This window comes from Mustela nigripes, chromosome 13 (genome assembly GCF_022355385.1).
Source record: "Mustela nigripes isolate SB6536 chromosome 13, MUSNIG.SB6536, whole genome shotgun sequence".
Classification (NCBI taxonomy): domain Eukaryota; kingdom Metazoa; phylum Chordata; class Mammalia; order Carnivora; family Mustelidae; genus Mustela; species Mustela nigripes.
The window spans coordinates 67862344-67882056 of record NC_081569.1 but is presented as its reverse complement, the minus strand read 5'-3'; the positions used below and the strand labels follow the sequence as shown (position 1 = coordinate 67882056).

The 19713-nt window shown below is 37.5% G+C and overlaps 1 protein-coding gene across 3 annotated transcripts in view; it reads left to right on the top strand.

The window, feature by feature from the left end:
- The window catches only part of ATP8B4 (ATPase phospholipid transporting 8B4 (putative)), a 255071-nt gene that overhangs the window by 189392 nt on the left and 45966 nt on the right, over positions 1–19713 (top strand). For all 3 annotated transcript variants that reach the window (XM_059372800.1, XM_059372801.1, XM_059372802.1), the window contains exons 17-21: positions 2518–2633; positions 5617–5781; positions 6785–6896; positions 8535–8640; positions 18642–18786. In XM_059372800.1, the coding sequence (XP_059228783.1) occupies positions 2518–2633; positions 5617–5781; positions 6785–6896; positions 8535–8640; positions 18642–18786 (644 nt within the window). The remainder of the gene's footprint in view (positions 1–2517; positions 2634–5616; positions 5782–6784; positions 6897–8534; positions 8641–18641; positions 18787–19713) is intronic.

Genomic DNA, 19713 nt, shown 5'->3' with positions numbered 1-19713 from the left:
GTGCTTCTCTCTTTATTTTGAAAAGGCTAACTTCTGAGATGAGTGAGATTTGATTAGCCTTGAAATTTCCTAGCAGATAGGACTAGAAGCCTTGAATAAAGAGACGCAAAACCTGCTGAGCTGCAAAAGGAAAGGCTTAGTGAGCAAAATTAATCAAGATTCTATGAAACTAGATTTATACAAACTCAAATTTAAAGGGGCTAATAATGCTGGGTTAAGAAAAAAATGCGGAAGAAATGGGAATCTTTACTGAATGAGAAAAATGTAGATTGAAAAGGACCTTAGAAGTTACAGTGTTTAAATATCTCCTTTTTTCACATGTGGAAACAGATGAAGAGATGGTAAGGGATTTCCACAAATCATAATTGGCTTGTGATTTCCTAGACTAGTGATTCTCCATGTGTGGTTTAGGGAACCCTAAGAAAACTTGGGAGATTTTCAGAGAATGCACAAGGATAAAAACATCTTCATAATAATACTAATGTTATTTGTCTTTTTCCTTATTTTTCTCATGAGTGTACTGCGGAGGTTTATAAAAGCCACATGATGTGTGATATCACAAATGATTGAACTGCAGAAGCAGATAAGAGAATCCAAACACCTTTTAAGCTAGATGTTAAAGAGAACTGCTATCATGTAAAGCAATGTCACTCCCTACATTTTTTGTTGTTGTTGTGGAAATTATAATTATAGAAATGTTATTTATGTTAATATGTAAAATGTTTATTATCATAATTATAATAGTCATTATTATAGTAATATAATTATTATCATAAGACCATTGATATAATAATATTTCTCAACTTTAATTTCTAATATGGTAAATATTAATAAATAAAACCCACTTCAAAAATACCCTGGAGTTCTCATGAAGTTTTATAGTGTATAAGGGTTCTGAGACCAAAAAATTTGGGAACTGATGTCCTAGTCCAGCCTATAAACAATAGTCAAAGGGAAGTCGTACTGGTAAAAGTAGGATGCCCATCCTTGGCCTTTTTAGCTCTGGTGATGGATGGGAGAAAAATATGGGGAAAATTATTAAATTGGATTGCTGTAGAAGAAAAGCAAAAGAAAGCTAGGATTAAATGTTCCCACTCCCCTCCAGCTTGAACAATTAGATAAATTATATATGCTTTTTTCCTTTTTTCCCAACATGGGCAATTAGAAGCATGGTACAAGAAGAACTGCATGAGTTCTGGTAACTAGGAGAGCTGACCAAGGGTTTTAGGAGAGAAGACAAGCCCTAGACAAGTCCCAATACAAAAAATTTCCAGGGTGTGTTAAATATATTCAAAGCCAGGAGGAAACTAGAATAGATGAAATCCGAAGTAAGAGTAGTTAAAGGAAAGAAGGGAAATTAATTTATTGTACTTTGGCATTTATATTCCATTAAGTCAAGCTCTAAATTTTATATGCTGTTAAATTAATAGTAGTCAATATTTATGTTCATTTGTTTTGAGACATTCTATTTTTTTTTTTTTGAGACATTCTATTTTTAAAGAAAAGGTACAATTGATTGGAAAGCATGTAACAATCTTTGATATGATGAAACTTGGGAAGGTCATTGTTCAGACCATCACATCATGACCCAGAAAGTTGTCTTAAACTGTAGGTAGTTCCTGGAAAGAAATATATTGCCATGTCATGTCATGTCATGTCATGTCTTCATGCATTCATTCATTCAACAAATCATTAAGGGCCTAATATGTGCCAAGCTATAAAGCCAAGCCTACAAATGTCGGCCAAGCATTTCATAGTTTAAAAAAGATTTGATGGCAGTATGTGGGACAGCCAGGGGAAGGTTTAAAGACTGGAAATGAAGGGAGGGCAACCTCCTCTGGCTGTCATTCCCAAACCTGGGGAGGGGTGACAGATTAAAAACACAGCCGTAACTGACACAGACTTCCAGTTAATAGAAGATAGAAACTAATTTTGAAAGCCCCCTGTGAGGTATGCTTGCAGGCCAGGATTGTGACTGAAAAATCAACCACTGAGAATGAAAGAAAGGGCTTTTCCAATGAGTAAAGAAGGTAAAGAAAAACATCAGCAAGGATGGAAAACTAGTGCATAAACCATGACTTTGAGTGGCTAGAATGCCATGTGGAGATCATTTGGCATAACAGTGTAGCTGATTCCTACAGTAGGACTTGAATTTCACACTAGGAGACCTGCAGGCAAAGCTCTCAATTCTGTTCAATCCAGAAGACTTAATTTGAATTTATCAACCCTTCAAAGTAGTAGGCAAGGAAAATGGTAAGGTCATTCACATCTGAATAAAAACACTTGTTTTCCGAGTTTGGGAAATCAAAGGATTCCAGTAGGTGGAATATTTCTAAATTAATAGAACAGGAATATGGCCAAGTGACTTAGATAGTGACCTTCTAATTAAAGGCACTAAATATTTTACTACTGGCTAAAACGTTATGCCCATTTCCAAATTTCCTGGCTGGAGCCTTAGGAAAGTCTAGTTTTGATGGATTTCGTTGATTACCTACTATGCAAAATTTTTCTTTTCAGTTCGAAACCCAGAAGGCCAGATAAAGCTTTATTCCAAAGGAGCGGACACTATTCTGTTTGAAAAACTTCATCCATCCAATGAAGACCTTCTGACATTGACGACAGACCATCTCAGTGTAAGTGCTTCTGTCTGAAGGTTAGCACAATGGCCCTTTGGCCGCTTGCTATGATTAGGTCTTATTTTTAAAATATCAGTGAAATGATCTGACTTTTGAAATAGAAAGCACAGGAAACTGTGCCAGAGAATGTCTGGAACTGGTGCATGGACACCTATAGTTGCCCTGCTGAAAGTCTGATCAGTCTTACCACAGATGTATTAATACACAGCAGCTGTGAAGTAGCCGCTAAGTGTAGGCTCCTGAACTCTGGCCCGGGAAAGGCTTGGGACACCTAGGGAAACCTGCCCAAACTCCCCTGCAGTTTTAGGCTTCTTCTCTTGGAGACTGGCTCTGGAAAGGGAAGCAGGACAGTTGCATTCCCTTGGGTTCTAATGTGTCTGAAACCAATGAAGTTTTTTTTTATGATTACCCCCAGGGAATAGCTTAGGGTCTTGCTTACATGCTGAAGGGAAATAGCAGCCAACTTTCTCCTCCAGGGGTCCTTCTGTTCAGGTCGTAAATCATGATGAGTCACTTATATTCTTTACATTGAAGCTACCAAATGCATACATTCTGAGACTATGCATAATTTCTTTACAAAAGCTTTCTGAAGGGAGCAGGAATGATCTTTGGCATATATATTTATGCCATATAAATTTGGTACATATATTTTGGCAAAAGAGTAGGAGTCTATGAATGAATATGATCATTAACCTGATTTAAACCTGAAGATTCAAGCATCTCTCTAATATTTATTAGAGGTTCCATTTAACAGAATATGAACTTTAAGGGCAACTGGTCAAAACTCCCATATCCTCATTGGTTTCTCTCCTTTAAAAAAATTATTGAGGATTCGTGTCCTTTGTCAAGCCCTATATTTAATACAAAACATTCCCTGGATCTTTAAAAAACAAACAAACAAATAAAACAAAACAAAATTCTGCCTGACTTTAAAGAATGATGGTTTAGTAATATTGGTTACAAACATAGCTATTGTTTTTGTCTTTCCAATAGAGCATTCTTGATTTTCTTTTAATCTTTTCCAGAAGGCCGGCATGGTCTTTTTAATTTTTTTTTTGTGTGTGTGAAAACAACATTAGAATCATAAGTATCTGATTTTTGCCATTGCTCAAACACCAAAGGCCTTGGATTTTCGTATGTTTTCCTCTCATACTAAAGTGTAGGAAGTCTAATTTGGTCTTTTTACATTTCTTTGCAAAAGAGGTTTTTTTCCAGGTGATATCAACTTGACTTGCTCTTTCCTTCATTCACTTTATTCGTTTTGGCTTTAAATTCTGAAGTTTTCGATTTATATTTAATAATTGCTTTTGAATTCTTTAATGGTAGGAAACGACCTTGCTCAAATGCTCATTTAGGATTCAGCTTGTGATTCATGCACTAATTAAATAACTTAAATCATCTGTCCCCTTTTGTAATGCCGTCTTAGAGTTGATTCACTATTTTACAGAACAGGGAGGAAAGCCCAGTGCGGTTGCAAGTCAAAGGCAAAGAAGTGCTTCTGTGAATTAAGGAGACAAAAGATCATTACAAGGCAATAACTAGATTTTCAGATCAGTAGGGGACCCAGTGGTGGTCTTGCAAAATGTGATTACAATGTCCAGAGTGCTACCAATTGCCTACAAGATAAATTCGGATAATGTTTTCATGGTCTCTGTGGGCGAAACCACATCATTGCAGCATGCACTGAATTTACTTTCCATTTACCAAGTTAGGGTGTGCCATGGTGTAACTTGTGCCTGATCATGAACCTATGTCTGTTCTATAAGCCAAAACACAACAGAGAGGATCTGCTCAGTGGCAATGCCCAAAGGAGCAGAAATGTTCTAAAAACACTTGCAGTGTAGAGGCCCATAAAATGACCACTGGAGGCCTACACAAAGTGGGAGGTTTTTACATTTCCCCAAAGCAATCTACATATGTTTCTAGCTATTGTGGCTACGTGAGACACTTTGCAACACCAGTGTCCTGTTTTTATTTATTTATTTTTCCTATTAGAAGGATAAAGCACCAAAGGTATCATTTTAGATCATCAGTTTACTGAGACACTAAAGGAAAAGTATGACTCTTCAATTAATTTGACCAATTATTAAATAATAACTCCACAGAAATCAGTTTCTCAAAAAGAGTAATTTTTAAAAATAACATGACTCAATGTTTTTTAAATTTCTAAGAATTTTCATTATTAAAATAAAACTTACCATATAAAAAAAAGGAAGAAAATTTAGATGATCCAGAATGAACAGTAAAAGTCAGCCTCTACTTGCTTCCCAGAAACAAATATTTGTTTTAACTTTTCTGCCTCACTCTCCCTTTTGCCCCTAGATGTTATTCTTATAACCTTAATATGTTTCAACTTCTGTTACCTGACCAATGTTTATTCATCTATAATTGACTTTAGCTTTTTATTATGGAAGATTTCAAGCATGAACAGAAGTAAGACTCAATTAATTTTAGACATAGCTGTATTATTAGGTGGGACATGACAAGACTGGTGAAATGTCATGATGCCATCTTTTGAGAGAGTTTCTGCCTTTGATTTGAGAGCTATGGTTCCTCTGAGGATCCTTTCCTCTCCACTGGACATCAAGGGCTATGTGCCATGAAACAGGCTGGGTCTTTCTTACTGCCAGGAGTGCTTCCTTTATGCAAAGGGTAGGTTGAAACCAATATATATTGCTTCAAACGTGTATTTCAAGTCATGGGTGTGGTTGATCACTTCTCAGCTGGGGCACGTCAGCAGCCATTGCCGCTGTCTTTAGGGAGAAGGCTAGCTCCCCTGAATGTTTTAACCCCATAGAAATAAAATACCAAATATGAACATATCCCATTTCCAAGGCAATTAAAAAGTTGGGAGTCAGGATGGCCAAGTAATACTCTTGGGACAAAATGAATGTAAGTGAACAACTTATCCATTATTGTTGCTGTTATTTCCGTGGTTACTACTCTGTGATGGTTCCTAAATCTGTGTCTGCTCTGGCAGGAATTTGCAGGGGAAGGCCTTCGAACCTTGGCCATTGCATACAGAGATCTGGATGACAAGTACTTTAAAGAGTGGCACAAGATGCTTGAAGATGCAAACACTCTCAAGGATGAGAGGGATGAACGGATAGCTGGGCTATATGAAGAAATTGAAAGGGATTTAATGGTATGAGTTTAGAAGCATGATGGTTTGTGTTTACAGAAGGGATAGTACGTGTTTAGAGATCTAGCATAGGAATAATCCATTGCCAAATCATTTTGCACATAGCAGATGTTACCCTTTCAAACACTGAGTCATGCTTTATACAATGGCTTCATGTTTGCCATGTATGGCCCTAGAGAGCCTAGAGGATTATTTCTATTGGCAGTAGATTATACAATTGGAAATTTCTCCAAAGTAGAAGATAGTGGCATCTCTATTCTTTGTCAGCCTCTGGTATGTCCTTGATTTTATGTTTTGGCTGGTTTTTGTTTTTGTTTTTTTTCTCTCCCTACTTTATTATCTACCTTTTTAAGCAGGAAAACTTTGCATGAAATGTAGCTATAGCTCTAAACCATCCTAGGCTCTGAGGTTCTGATGATTTCTGTGCTGCCCAGAGTATGAACTGCTCTTCCCTGAGGCCCCAGTGGTTAGGATGGTTAGCAATTGTGAGGTACTAAGGAGTATGTAATATTCATCCCTGGATGAAATATTATGCAAGACCCTTCACTTTTTAGTTTATGGCACCTGCTGGTGTGTTAATTTAGGAGAATGGCTTTACTTTTTTGTGATCCTTAATATGAGATTAGGGCTCTCCTTTGGACCTTTCCATGTTGATATAAGTGGGGAAGAGGCTGGGGAGGTCTTCAGTTCTCAGAAGCCCAAATGGCTTATGATGGTTTATACTTATATGTTACCTGAGCATATCAGACCCATCATAAATTCTGACCTCCAGGATCCCTGTCATTAATTGGTGTGACTGTCAGTAGGCTTGATTTGGGAACCTCCACTTGAAGCCCTTCCTAGCCCATCACTGCATATAATAAGATGCTTGCCATATCAATGCTTCATAACTTCCATCTTCAGTTCATGTTCCTTGACCTCTAAACTCTGTGATTTAAAGCCATAGATACATTGTGGTTGTTGTTTGCCTGCATTAACATAAGGTATTTTCTATTTTTCAATATAGCTACTAGGTGCCACTGCTGTAGAAGATAAGTTGCAAGAGGGGGTTACTGAAACGATTGCAAGTTTATCACTAGCTAATATTAAGATCTGGGTCCTAACAGGAGACAAACAAGGTAAATTGAACATGGATGTTGATGATGTCTTGAAGGGGGGGGGGCAATAATTTCTCTGGTAAAATTTTAATTAACCAGAAAGCTTAATGGATTAGATATTTGCATAGCCCTTCACATAGGAAAGGTTGAAATACAAAAAGGAAAGCTGATATATTACAAAAATTTATTATTTAAAAACAAAAACTAATGGATTATCTTCTATAGTATACTTTTCAGTCAGTTGAGTTTCAGCTTACTTGCTTCTTAAATATAGTAATTTCACCTGGAGGCAACGATGGTATTATAAAATGTTTATTGTTTCACGTGAGCACTGACCCCAGTCAGGACAGAGAGAGGCACAGCACTGAAGTAGGACATTAGAGATCTCAGGGGCTATTTCTTTAGTTTATTGGTGGTAGGGAGGTTTGGGGATATTAGGGATGGGGTCAGGATGGTAGGTAGGCTTTGGGGATACTCAGGGAAGTGGCTGTTTATCAACTGGTGGGAAAATATTCTGGCATTTTAACAATAACGCCAGGTCAAGAGATAAAGAGTCATCATGTTCAGGGTATTGTGTTTCCTAAGAAGGAAAAGGGATCGGTACATTTTGGATCCATTGCTAGCAGTGATGGTTAAAACAAAAGTGATTTTATTCTTGGTCATCTGTAAACCAGAATATTTAGTAAATTAGCACACATACGTTTTCAGGATTCTATCTACTTTTTACATATTTTTTGGAACTTCAGAGGATTTGCCCATTGATATGATAAGTCCGCCCTCCAGGTATTCAGCCAAATCACTAAGTTTGATGTTGATCAAAGGGTACGTTCATAACTCTTCACTTAGGAATATACACAGGTTTACTCTTATTTAGTTTTCATTTCTGTGGCTTATACAAAGGATATGCTAAGATTTTATCAATCGCCTACAGACTTAGGGCAAATCTAATTATCCCACAAATTGGCAAGAGCCTAATGATCCAATGGACTGAGAAACAAATGACCTTGTTGAGGATGGAAGGGCTACCTAACTATCCAAGTGTCCAATTCTACAGAAGTGGAGGAAGAGCTGCTCAACATTGTGTAATTGTCCACTTACCTAGTTACAGCAGTCCTGGTGGTGTTTGAGGTGATAGTCAAATTCCAAACTTTAATTTGCTTAATGGGAAAAAGGCAGCATTGTACCTGAGAGAACTATAAAGCTATTACGAGAATATTTCTGCTGTTCAACTGACCAATTGTGAGTGTTTTCAATGTGTCTATCACATCAGCTCGAATAATAACTAAATTAAGTATTTTAGCTCTCCAAAGTCAGTATTTGGGACTTCAGGTAAAAAGTTTTTTATTTATACATTTCACTATATCACAGGGCCTCAGGGTACTTTCATAAATACTAATTTGGGGAATCAAGAAGTTTTTTTTCAAAGAACTAGATGAGAAGGCTGAGAATTCATAGATATTGCTACTTCTCCACAGTTTTAACAAGGGGTAAGTTTGATCATGGAATCTGGATCTTTGAATTTAGCTCTGGGTTTCTTGGATTTTATCTCTCATCATGCTCTCTCTGACATTAAGGGGTAATGCCTCAAAACTTTTATGGATAAGGTACTTGTGTCATTAAGTAATATTCTAACTGATGTGGGTTTTGTTTTTGTATCAGAAACTGCCATCAACATTGGCTATGCCTGCAATATGCTGACCGATGACATGAACGACGTGTTCATTGTGGCAGGGAACACAGCAGTGGAAGTCAGAGAAGAACTCAGGTAAGTGTTGAAGGAAAGAAGAAAGGAAGTGGGAGGGATGGATAGTGGAGAAAGTAAAAAGGCCCTTTATAGTTCCTGTGGCCTTGTTTTGGAAGAGAATTCTTCCCATGTGTTTCCTAAACTCCTGTTCATGTAAGTTTGACATCAGTAGTGAAACACTGTCTTCAGGCCTCCAACATTTTCCAAATATTTTTAGAAAAGGATTTCAAATCATTTAAGTTGAATTATCCTTTAAAATATGCATTGGTGAGTAGCTCCTATATGATGAGTGACCAGATTCAGTGAGGGCATTTGTTTAAAATAGTAATTCCCTAACTTCATTCTGGCCCAAATTAAGAATCTCTAGGGGATGGGCGATGGGCACTTGTATTTTCATAAACACCTAGATGAAATTATGATCAGATAAATTTGGAAAACACAGTTCCAGGAAATGGCATGTAAAGTTGGAATAGAGTCTTTCAGCATTAAAGAAAGTAGGTATTTTGACATAGTTCCTGTTAAACCCAGCTGTATAATGCTTATGAGAAATAGAATATTGTGAAAAATGTGTAACCGCTACAAATACTGGAAAATATTTAAGTGCTGAGATTAGGCACGAGTGGACAAACTTAAATTTTGAAAAATAACGTTTCTTAAAATCTGTCCATTTTCTTCTTTATTTTTTACTATTTCATTTTAAGAAGTATATTTTAAAAGTCTGCTTAATTATTTTCCCAGACCTTTAAAAAATGCTGTCTCATGACAATATTTGCTTACTAATGCTTGCAATAGCATCTCTAAGCTCAATCCATTTTGGTTCTGGCCAAGCAGATTATTGTATTAGAGACAAACTGCTTATAACTTGCTACATTCTAGATGAGGCTAACTGCCCCTCAACACAACAATAGAACACTATGGGCTTCCTTAATGTGTCTCCATCATTACACTTTTGTTCCTGAACCTTGAACAGAAAGGAAGTCTTAACTGTCGGTACTATCAGTTGCTGCTTGTAGGTCAGGTTTCCCAACTTCCACACATTTTTACTCCCAGTAGAAAACTGCTGTGCATGCTGGTTGGAAGCTATGACAGACTGCAAGTCTTTGCCAAATACATTGGGAAACTTAATTTGTTTAATAATTAAAAACAAATATTTTAAGAGAATCTCTTTAATGTACTGTTGGATTCTATTGGCTGGTATCTCATTGAGAATCTTGGCATCCATATTCATGAGGGATATTGGTCTGAAATTCTCCTTTTTGATTAGATCTATGTCTGGTTTGGGGATCAAGGTAAAGCTGGCCTCATAGAATAAAGTCTGGATGTTTCCCTTCTGTTTCTGTTTTTTGAAACCGCTTCAGGAGAATAGGTATTATTTCTTCTTTGAATGTTTGGTAGAATTTCCCAGGGAATCCATCAGGTCCTGAACTCTTGTTTTTAGGGAGGTTTTTGATCACTGCTTCAATCTTGTTACTGGTTATTGGTCTATTCAGGTTGTCAATTTCTTCCTATTTCAGTCTTGGAAGTTTATAGGTTTCTAGGAATGCATCCATTTCTTCTAGGTTGCTTAATTTATTGGCATGTAGTTGGTGATAATAATTTCTGGTGCTTGTTTCTATTTTCTTGGTATCAGTCATGATCTCTTCCCTTTTGTTCATAATTTTATTAATTGGGTCCTTTCTTTTTTCTTTTGGGTAAGTCTGGCCAGTGGTTTATCAATCTTATTAATTCTTTCAAAGAACCAGCTTCTAGATTTGTGGATGTGTTCTGTCATATTTCTGATTTCTAATTCATTGATCTCTGCTAGGATCTTAATTATTTCTTTCTTGTGCATGGGTTAGGCTTAATTTGTTGTTGATTCTCCAGTTCTTTAAGGTGTAAAGATAGTTTGTGTGTTTGGGATTTTTCTATTTTTTTTTTTTTTAACTCAGGCTTAGATGACTATGTATTTCCCCTTTAGGACTGCCTTTGCAGTATCCTATAGGTTTTGGACTGATGTGTTTTCGTTCTCATTAGTTTCCATGAATTGTTTAAGACTGCATGGTACTGGCACAAAAACAGACACGTAGACCAGTGGAACAGAATAGAGAGCCCAGATATGGACCCTCAACTCTATGGTTAAATAATCTTCGACAAAGCTGGAAAAAATATCCAATGGGAAAAAGTTTCTTCAATAAATGGTGCTGGGAAAATTGGACAGCTATATACAGAAGAATGAAATGCAACCATTCTCTTACATCATACTCAAAGATAAACTCAAAATGGATGAAAGACCTCAACGTGAGACAGGAGTCCATCAAAATCCTAGAGGAGAACATAGACAGTCACCTCTGTTACTGGCATAACCAGTAACCTCGGCCACAGCAACTTCTTTCAAAGGCAAAGGAAACAAAAGCAAAAATGAACTTTTGGGACTTCATCAAGATAAAAAGCTTCTGCAAAGCAATGGAAACAGTCAACAAAACAATGAGGGAACCCACAGAATGGGAGAAGATATTTGCAAATGACACTACAGATAAAGGGCTGGTATCCAAGATCTATAAAGAACTTCTCAAACTCAACACCCCAAAAACAAATAATCAAGTCCAAAAATGGGTAGAAGACATGAACAGACACTTCTCCAATGAAGACATACAAATGGTTAACAGATATATGAAAAAAGGTTTATCCTCAATAGCCATTGGGGAAATTCAAATCAAAACCACACTGAGATACCACCTTATACCAGTTAGAATGGCTAAAATTGACAATGGAAGAAACAACAAATATTAGAGAGCATGTGGAGAAAGGGGAACCCTCTTACACTGTTGGTGGGAATGCAAGTTGGTACAGCCACTTTGGAAAACGGTGTGGAGGTTCCTCAAAAAATTAAAAATAGAGCTATGCTATGACCCAGCAATTGCATTACTTGGTATTTACTCCCAAAATACAGATTTAGTGAAAAAGGACCATATGCACCCCAATATGCATAGCAGCAATATCCACAAAGGCCAAACTGTGGAAAGAGCCAAAATGCTCTTCAACAGATGAATGGATAAAGAAGATGTGGTCCATATACACAATGGAATATTACTCTGCCAACAGAAAGGATGAATATCCAGCTTTTGTATCAATGTGGATGGGGCTGGAGGAGATTACGCTGAGTGAAATAAGTCAAGCCGAGAAAGTCAATTATCGTATGGTTTCACTGATTTGTGGAATATAAGGAATACTATGGAGGATATTAGGAGAATGAAGGGGAAAATGAAGAGGGGGGAGAATCAGAGGGGAAGACAAACCATGAAAGACTATGGACTCTGAGAAACAAACTGAGGATTTTAGAGGTGAGGGGTGTGGGGGAATGAATTAGCCCAATGATGGGTATTAAGGAGGGCATGTATTGCTTGGAGCACTGGGTGTTATATGCAAACAATGAATCTTGGAACACTACATCAAATACTAATAATGTACTGTATGGTGACTAAGATAACATAATAATAAAAGAAAATCTCTTTAAATGACCTTTATTTGGGGGGGAGGTTAACTCTTGCTGAAGGAAGATGGGTGTGAGCAGATCTAGACTGTATTGTGCCTAGTGCTAAATGCTTTGAGCCAGTGCTGGTGGAACGATTATAAGCAGGATACATGTATTATATTTCATTCCCAAAGCAGTGTTAAGCATTATCATTTTCCTTATTTTATAGATCAAGAATTTGAGCCATAGATAAGATAAATAACATGCCTGAAGTTTCATAACTGGCTAGTGGTTCAGCTGGTATTTGAAGATAGCCTGGTCCCAGAGCCTATGCACCGAATCACTTGCCACGTGTGTCTCTAAACATGTTTGATGTGTTTTTACTCCCTTTAAATGATTAATATAGTTTATGGTGACTAACATAACACAATAAAAAAAAAGATTGACATAAGAATTGTAATTTTTGAGGCACCTTATTGCTTCCCTTGAGGTCAACACACACAGGAGTAGTGATAAGAGCAGAATAAATTCCAGGGAAAGACAGCAGATGGAAGAGGGAAGGTATGGAGCTCATGTTAGCTGGACCAAAGTTTGGATTTTGGCTTCATACTCACTGGCAGGCTGAATTACTGTAAATATTCTGTTCAGCCTCTCTTTGACTTGTTTCCTCATCTGTAAATGGGAAAATATACAAATATCTTCTCCGAAGATTATTTTATTCAGGAGATTAAAAGAGGCTGGAATGTAATTTGTGCTATTGAGCTAGCACCCTTCTTTCTTGCCTTCCCCCTCTCTTTTCACTTCCTCCATTCCCCTTTATCTCTTTTCTTCAGCCATTGTTCCCACAGCAGGGACTACTTTTATTAAGATTTCCCCAATAGATCCTATGGAGTCTATATTAAAATTATATAAATAATAATAAAATTATATCAGTTGTAATTAATTAGAGTTCCCATTATGTATTGTGCAAAGGCATAGGCAATCAATCAGCTGCTAACCGCATGATAGAGCAGATTTCTATACCCAGTTGATGTAATGGCAGCTAAAAATAACACAAAAGTTAAGACAAAGTGGTGAGTCTCTATGTTCTTATCATAGAGCAATCTACATTTTTTATTAACCTTCTTAGGATATTGAAAACAACACTCTGACCTCTATTACAACCTTAGTGGATCTCTTCCTCAATTGGTTACATTGGATAAGGTTATTGCAGGTTGATGGAACAGCACACTTGAAGGCATAGAAACAGGAAGGAAATCATGTTCTATTTTTAAGAGATATTTTATTTATTTTTTTGACAGAGAGAAAGAATGAGCACAAGCAGGGGGAGTGGCAGGCAGAAGGAGCGGGAGAAGAAGGCCCCCTGCAGGGCAGGGGAAGCTCAGTATGGGACTCAATCCCAGGACTCTGGGATCCTGAAGGCAGTGGCTTAACCCACTGAACCACCCAGGTGCCCCTCATGTTCTATTCTAGAAGCAATATTCCATTAGCTAGAGTATATGTTAGAACTAAGGGTGAGGACCATTTTTTCAGAGTCAGATTGGTGATTGATTGGCAAGTGGAAGTGCTTATACTTCATATTAAAGTTACTGGGTGGATGTGAATGGCTTCTAAGCAGATGAGTAACAAACCCAGTTCTACGTTTACGAAGTCACACTCCAGTGATAGGATAGATGGGGTATGTTTGATGGGAAAATGAATGGTTTGGGGAGTTGCATCAGGAAGATGTTGGAACACCCAAGTTAGAGATGATGAGGTTGAACTAAGGCAGTGAGGCCAAAAGAGTAAAATGAAACTGACAACTCTTTTGGAGGTAGAATGGATAGGATTCAGAATTTGGATGTGAAGAGAGGTAGGAGTCTGTCATTTCTAGCTTGTCTTTCATAGCCCAGAATACACACACACACACACACACTCTCTCTCTCTCTCTCTCTCTCAATCTCTCTCTCTCTCTATATATATATGCTTATATATATAAAACACTATGCATCTATATGAATATCTGTCCTTTACCTACCCATCAAGTTCTGTAGGACATGTGCAGTGGTTCTCTCTGAGTGTTAGAATTACGGATCATGTTTACTTTGGTCTTTATGGGTCTTTACATTATTTGAAATTGTAATAGTGTTCAGGCAATATTTTCATAGTTGGGAGGAAAAGCCAAAAGTTTTTACTGAGAAGAAAAATATTCAAAGGGAAAAATAAGGAATTTCTGTCTAGACTCATTATTTCAGGACCCTTGAGGCCATCTTGCTTAACTGGCTAGCAAATAATGTTCATTTTAACCCAGACTTGAAGGTAACACCATTCTCTGAGTCTACCAGACAATGTGTGGTAGAAATTTTATATAAAAGGAATGAATACATTTATAGTATGCATTTACTTAGGACTGGGGGAAACAGAGCATCCAAGAAAAGTTATTGCCAAAGGTGTTCTTTCTAATCCTCATCTGGGCTACTTATATCTAAACACATAGTTTGGGGAATGAAATATTAAAATCATGAATTGCATCATTCAGTTTTCTTGTGTTATGTTTTTGGGTTTAGTGGAAGTTTATGCAAAAACAACACAAAAAATGCATCAAAAAACCCAGGATCCAATTGACAGTAGCTATTAAAAGGAAGTTAATTTAATGGTTATATTTAAACTTAACAAATGTGTTTAGATTATTTTATAAACATGGATATATAATTTTTATGCATATCATGAATATGGCTTGTTTCAAATTTAATGTCATGAAACTGTTTTAGGGACTTTGAGTCCTGGGTTCCTTTGGCCTCATAGCTGTTTTAGTATTAAAGACATGCTCATAAACCTACAATTAAACCCTGCTATGGTTTTTCAGAAGATTACTACATTGATTACATTTTACCAATACATATGTCTTCTGCCCAAAGGAAGATAGCCTGGGAATGTAATTTTTCTTGGGCTGACAGGCACACTCACTCCATGTTTCATTTTTGTTGTATTGGTCCCATGTTTTGTTGGAGAAATTCAGGTCCTATAACTAATTAAACTATGAGTGACTGTACTGCTTCTGAATAACACTCTGGTGGTATACCTAGGAATTGATATTTCTTCTTTAATCAGGAAAATACATGTTGTACTTTTTTTAAGGACCACTTAATAGAAAGTTACTTGTTTGAATGAGCAGAGTTCTCAAATGCAAAGGGCTCCAGAAACAGGCAGGTAACAGTTGTGCTATATAGGAGACATGAGGGAGTTGTGGAGCCTTTGGTGAAGGTGAATATCATGATGTCCATCAATTTACACAGATTTTTAAAAACACTGTGTAGGCCAAACAACATGCATCTCGTTCCACAGTTCCAGCTGCTAGTCACCCAGGCAAAATGTTTTAGTAGGTCAGGTTTCTATCATAAACCATAACATTTTAGAGTACTAAGAAATCTTGGCAATGTTTTAATCCATACTGGTGCAGCAACCCACATTTTCTTAGCTATTATCAACCAGCCTGATGGGAAAGTCTCATTTGCCTAATTTCAAAAAAAAAAAACCAAACAGGTTTAAGGGCGCCTGGGTGGCTCAGTGGGTTAGGCCTCTGCCTTTGGCTCAGGTCATGATCTCAGGGTCCTGGGATCAAGTCCCGCATCAGGCTCTCTGCTTGGTGGGGAGCCTGCTTCCCCCTCCCTCTCTGTCTGCCTCTCTGCCTACTTGTGATCTCTGTCTGTCAAATAAATAAATAAATAAATAAATAAATAAATAAATAAATCTTTAAAAACAGAACAACAACATAGGTTTAGAGGTTGAGTGTCTTATAGATCACATGGTTGGTAAGGGATGGAACTGGGGCTTAAAATAAAAATGTCATGGATTTCCTCCCTTTCTCTGCTGTTGGCAGTGTGATACTGTCCCATACGTGTTCCCCTGGCAGCCTGTGCCTGACTCTACGTCAACCAGTTTAGTGCAGCAGACTGTGAACTAGGAATTTGATGACCTGGGTTTTATGCTGGGTCTATAACTGACTTGTCGAGTGGCTAGAGGTCAGATCACCTAGCTGTGGGCAAATGAGATGTCGAGGCAAGGCTTCGAGCCTGAGCCCAGCTCTCCAGGTTCCAAGCTCAGTGCTCTTATATCGAAGTCAGGATTGTCTTCTTTTAAACATGATGCCATGGTTTCAGTTCATTTCCCAACATGTCATGTTTGAACCCAGAGTGCCTTAAGAGCATGCCATCCCTTTTCTTTATAGAGTATATGCAAGCCAGCATGTACCCAGCTGTGGTCTGCTGTGTTTGTGGTGACACCAGACCTTGAATGCCACAGTCACCTCAGCCGCTAATGTATATCTGCATGCCAGCATTCTAATAGACTCTGCCCTTCATAACACAGCTTGGGAAAACACAGACTTTTTTTTTTAAACACAGGCCTCCTTTTGTTTTACCATTTGTTATTTGTGTTCTGTGGTTAAGCATTGTGTGTTATGCCTGCAGAAATGTATAGTTCCTGTTCAATAAAGGGAGTCACGTGTAGTTAGTTTTTCCCTTCCTAATAAATTGTTTTTTTTGTTTTTTGTTTTTGAGAACCAGCTAGTGTTTTAAGACCTAAGTTCCAGGAAGAGAAAGAAATGATAGCTATAAAGCATGGTCAGAGGTCTGAAAATGTGTGAGCTCTGTCTGGGGTTGGCCTCTGTGGAGGGAACATAGTGAGAATTCAAGCCGAGCCCGAAAAACTGTCTCTTTTCTGCCTGGAGATGTTAGGAAGACAGTTTAGGGGGAAAAAAAATCCTAAGTAAATAGAATTTCAGCCAATACTTTCATGAACTTCACCCTTCTTTGGAATGTTTTTATTCTCTGGGGGGAAAACAGAGATTGAGTCATTTATACAGCAAGTGAGAACTTTACTAAAAAGGAAACCTCGGGAGATGTTTGCCCTTTGGTGCTTCCTTAAGACCCAATTTATGAGTTCTGCAACATTGTCAGAGAAATGTTCGCTTCTGAGGAGCTTGTTTCTCTAGCTTTCTTCATTATATGGGACAGTAAATTTTCATGACTGTTAGGAGGACTCCTTGACATGGTTATCTGATGTAGAAGTCTGATTCTCCTACTAAACAATGATTTTTCATGTCTGTTCTTCACCCCTTCCCCCACCTTAACTCCCTAAATTTCACACGTAACACTCTGAATTTGTAAATCTTTTTCTTTGATTCTGCAGACTGATTGTTAAGTGCATGATGTCATTCTTGGAGCCAGGGTCATGTAATCTCTGGGTTCCTTGGGTTCTTTAAATGCAGGCTGTGCTTTTGGTCCTGGACAGCAGAAGGAGATGTTGAGCCAGAAGATAAGGGTGTTTTGTGTGTGTGTTGTGGGTTTTTTGTTTTTTGGGTTTTTTTAGACTTTACTTGTAAACAATCAGTGTTACATTTTCAAATAGAAAGCTGAGGGCTAAAATAGTTGTTTTTGTACAGTGAACATTCTCTTCTTTCTACATCATAAAACCATTTTTATAAATATTTTCTATATAGGATGAGCCTTTGGGGAACCATTTCATTTTGCTGTAGGCCAAAACCTCCATTTCCTGGCCCCTCACTCCCCATTTTCTCCAGGGCACTCATTTTGTGGGTGCAATTTTGGCCTACCGTAGGGTGGCTGGCTTTGCCACTCATCTTTGGGGAGCATTTGCCATGGTTGTGGTTGAAAGTTCTGGAGTTGTGTTAGCTTGCCTTTATGTTACTTCAAAGCCTGTCATCTGAGGGTCCTCAGAGAGGACTTTTCCCTTCCATTAAAGGCATTATTTTTCCATTTTGAAGAGAAGAGTAAAATGCCTCTTCTAAGCATGTTAAGTGACCATACAATCTTCCTCTTAAGTAGAAGACATGGATGGGTATGAGGAGGACATTTCTACTGCTAATTAGATCTGGGGCATTGGAAGGAATTTCCATTTGGAAAGACCCTCTACTCTTGGTGTCCGTATTTGCTTTCCGAGAAGATTTACTGTATTGTGTGAGCCGATGAGTTCAATTTTCACTTAAAACAGTCCATTATATTCTAATGACTATGATTCAGTAAATGCCATCATTTAGTTTTGTTGTCACATTTTTAGAAAATGTGCTTCTTTAAAGACTGCTGATTTCAGCCAGATCATATGACCTTGTTCTGTGAATGAATGAATTTCTTTTATATATTGATGTTCTGGAATTCCTAGACGATCTCATCAATTGTCTTTAGTTTTTCACTTTTCAATATTTAACAATATTGCACACCAGACCAGTGGTTCTAAAGCCCCTGAAGCTCAGACACCCTTATATGCCAAATGTATCGAGAGAACCTAGCTTCAGCCCAACTCGAGATAGTAATTTAGATTTAAGGTAATTGTAAAAATTCCAAATGATTCTGTTTTCATTACGTTTTACTTCCCTACTTCCTGAAATTTACAAACTTGCTATGGTCTCCCCATCACAAAGAACCATCCGGCTTGCTTTATTGTAACCAAATCTTATGCCGTTGTCTATCCGAATAGTGACGAAATGAATTTACCTCTAGGTCAGTCTCTTGTTAGTGTAATAGGTATGCTCTGTGTACTTGTTATGATTTGTTTCTCTCCCCCTGCCTTCAAGAAAAGCAAAGGAAAATTTGTTTGGACAAAACAGAAGTTCTTCCAACGGCCATGTAGTTTTTGAAAAACAGCAGCTGGAGCTGGACTCAGTTGTAGAAGAAACCATAACAGGAGATTATGCCTTAATCATAAATGGCCACAGTTTGGTGAGTTTGCTTAAGGCTTTTGTTCTTTCTTTTTCTTTATCCCAATAATTGTCTCTTTTGTGCTGTCATAATGAGATCGCCTTTTGTATTTTCCAAACAAATGATACCACTAGAAACAGGGTATACATAATGATTTCCTGTTTGCAAGAGAAAAGGAAGCTTCTGATATATATTTCATACATTATTGCTTGAACCACCACAGTGAAAGGGAGGATCCAAAGAAATACTGTGTTCACAGAATATCAATCTTGTCTAAATGACTGTAGACCATTTAGCAGTATTGTTTAAGTACTTTCTAAGGGAGAGTGTCACAGCTCCCTGTTATTTAATTAAAATAATGCAACTGTTGCAATTATTGTTCTTGCTGATGTTTATGATTTGGCAGAGCACAACCTGATCTTCATATAATTACCACACCAAATTATTGCCATTAAGATACCTCTGGTGGTTTTTCTAAATAGCAGTATTTTACAGCAATGCCAAACAATTTGCTTTGATTAGGAAATCTGGTTCTTGTCGTAATAGAATAAACTTGCATTGTGCTTTTAATGTAGTTCAGGTTCCAAATCTTGAACAAATATCAAAACACTTCTCTGAGTTTCTAATTTAAAAAACAAAAGCTCTGATTGCACTCCAGTGAAATTATCATTTATATGCACAAAGAGCTAATCTCACATCTTTCCCTAGCTTTGATGATCATTTTTCACTTTTGGAGTTTGAAAAATAAATGTGCCTTCTTGTAGATAGTTTCTTAGAGGACAAAAGAAGTTGGATATGAGTATATTGTATTTTCCCCCTTGTGATCAGCTGTCTGTTAGCTCTTAGTGCTTAGGGTATTATCCAGCTGGATTCCAGACGTAATGATGTGTTGCCTTCTACACCATGGAAAGTTACAGAGCTCAGCTGCAGGCCAAGCTCAGTCGAAAG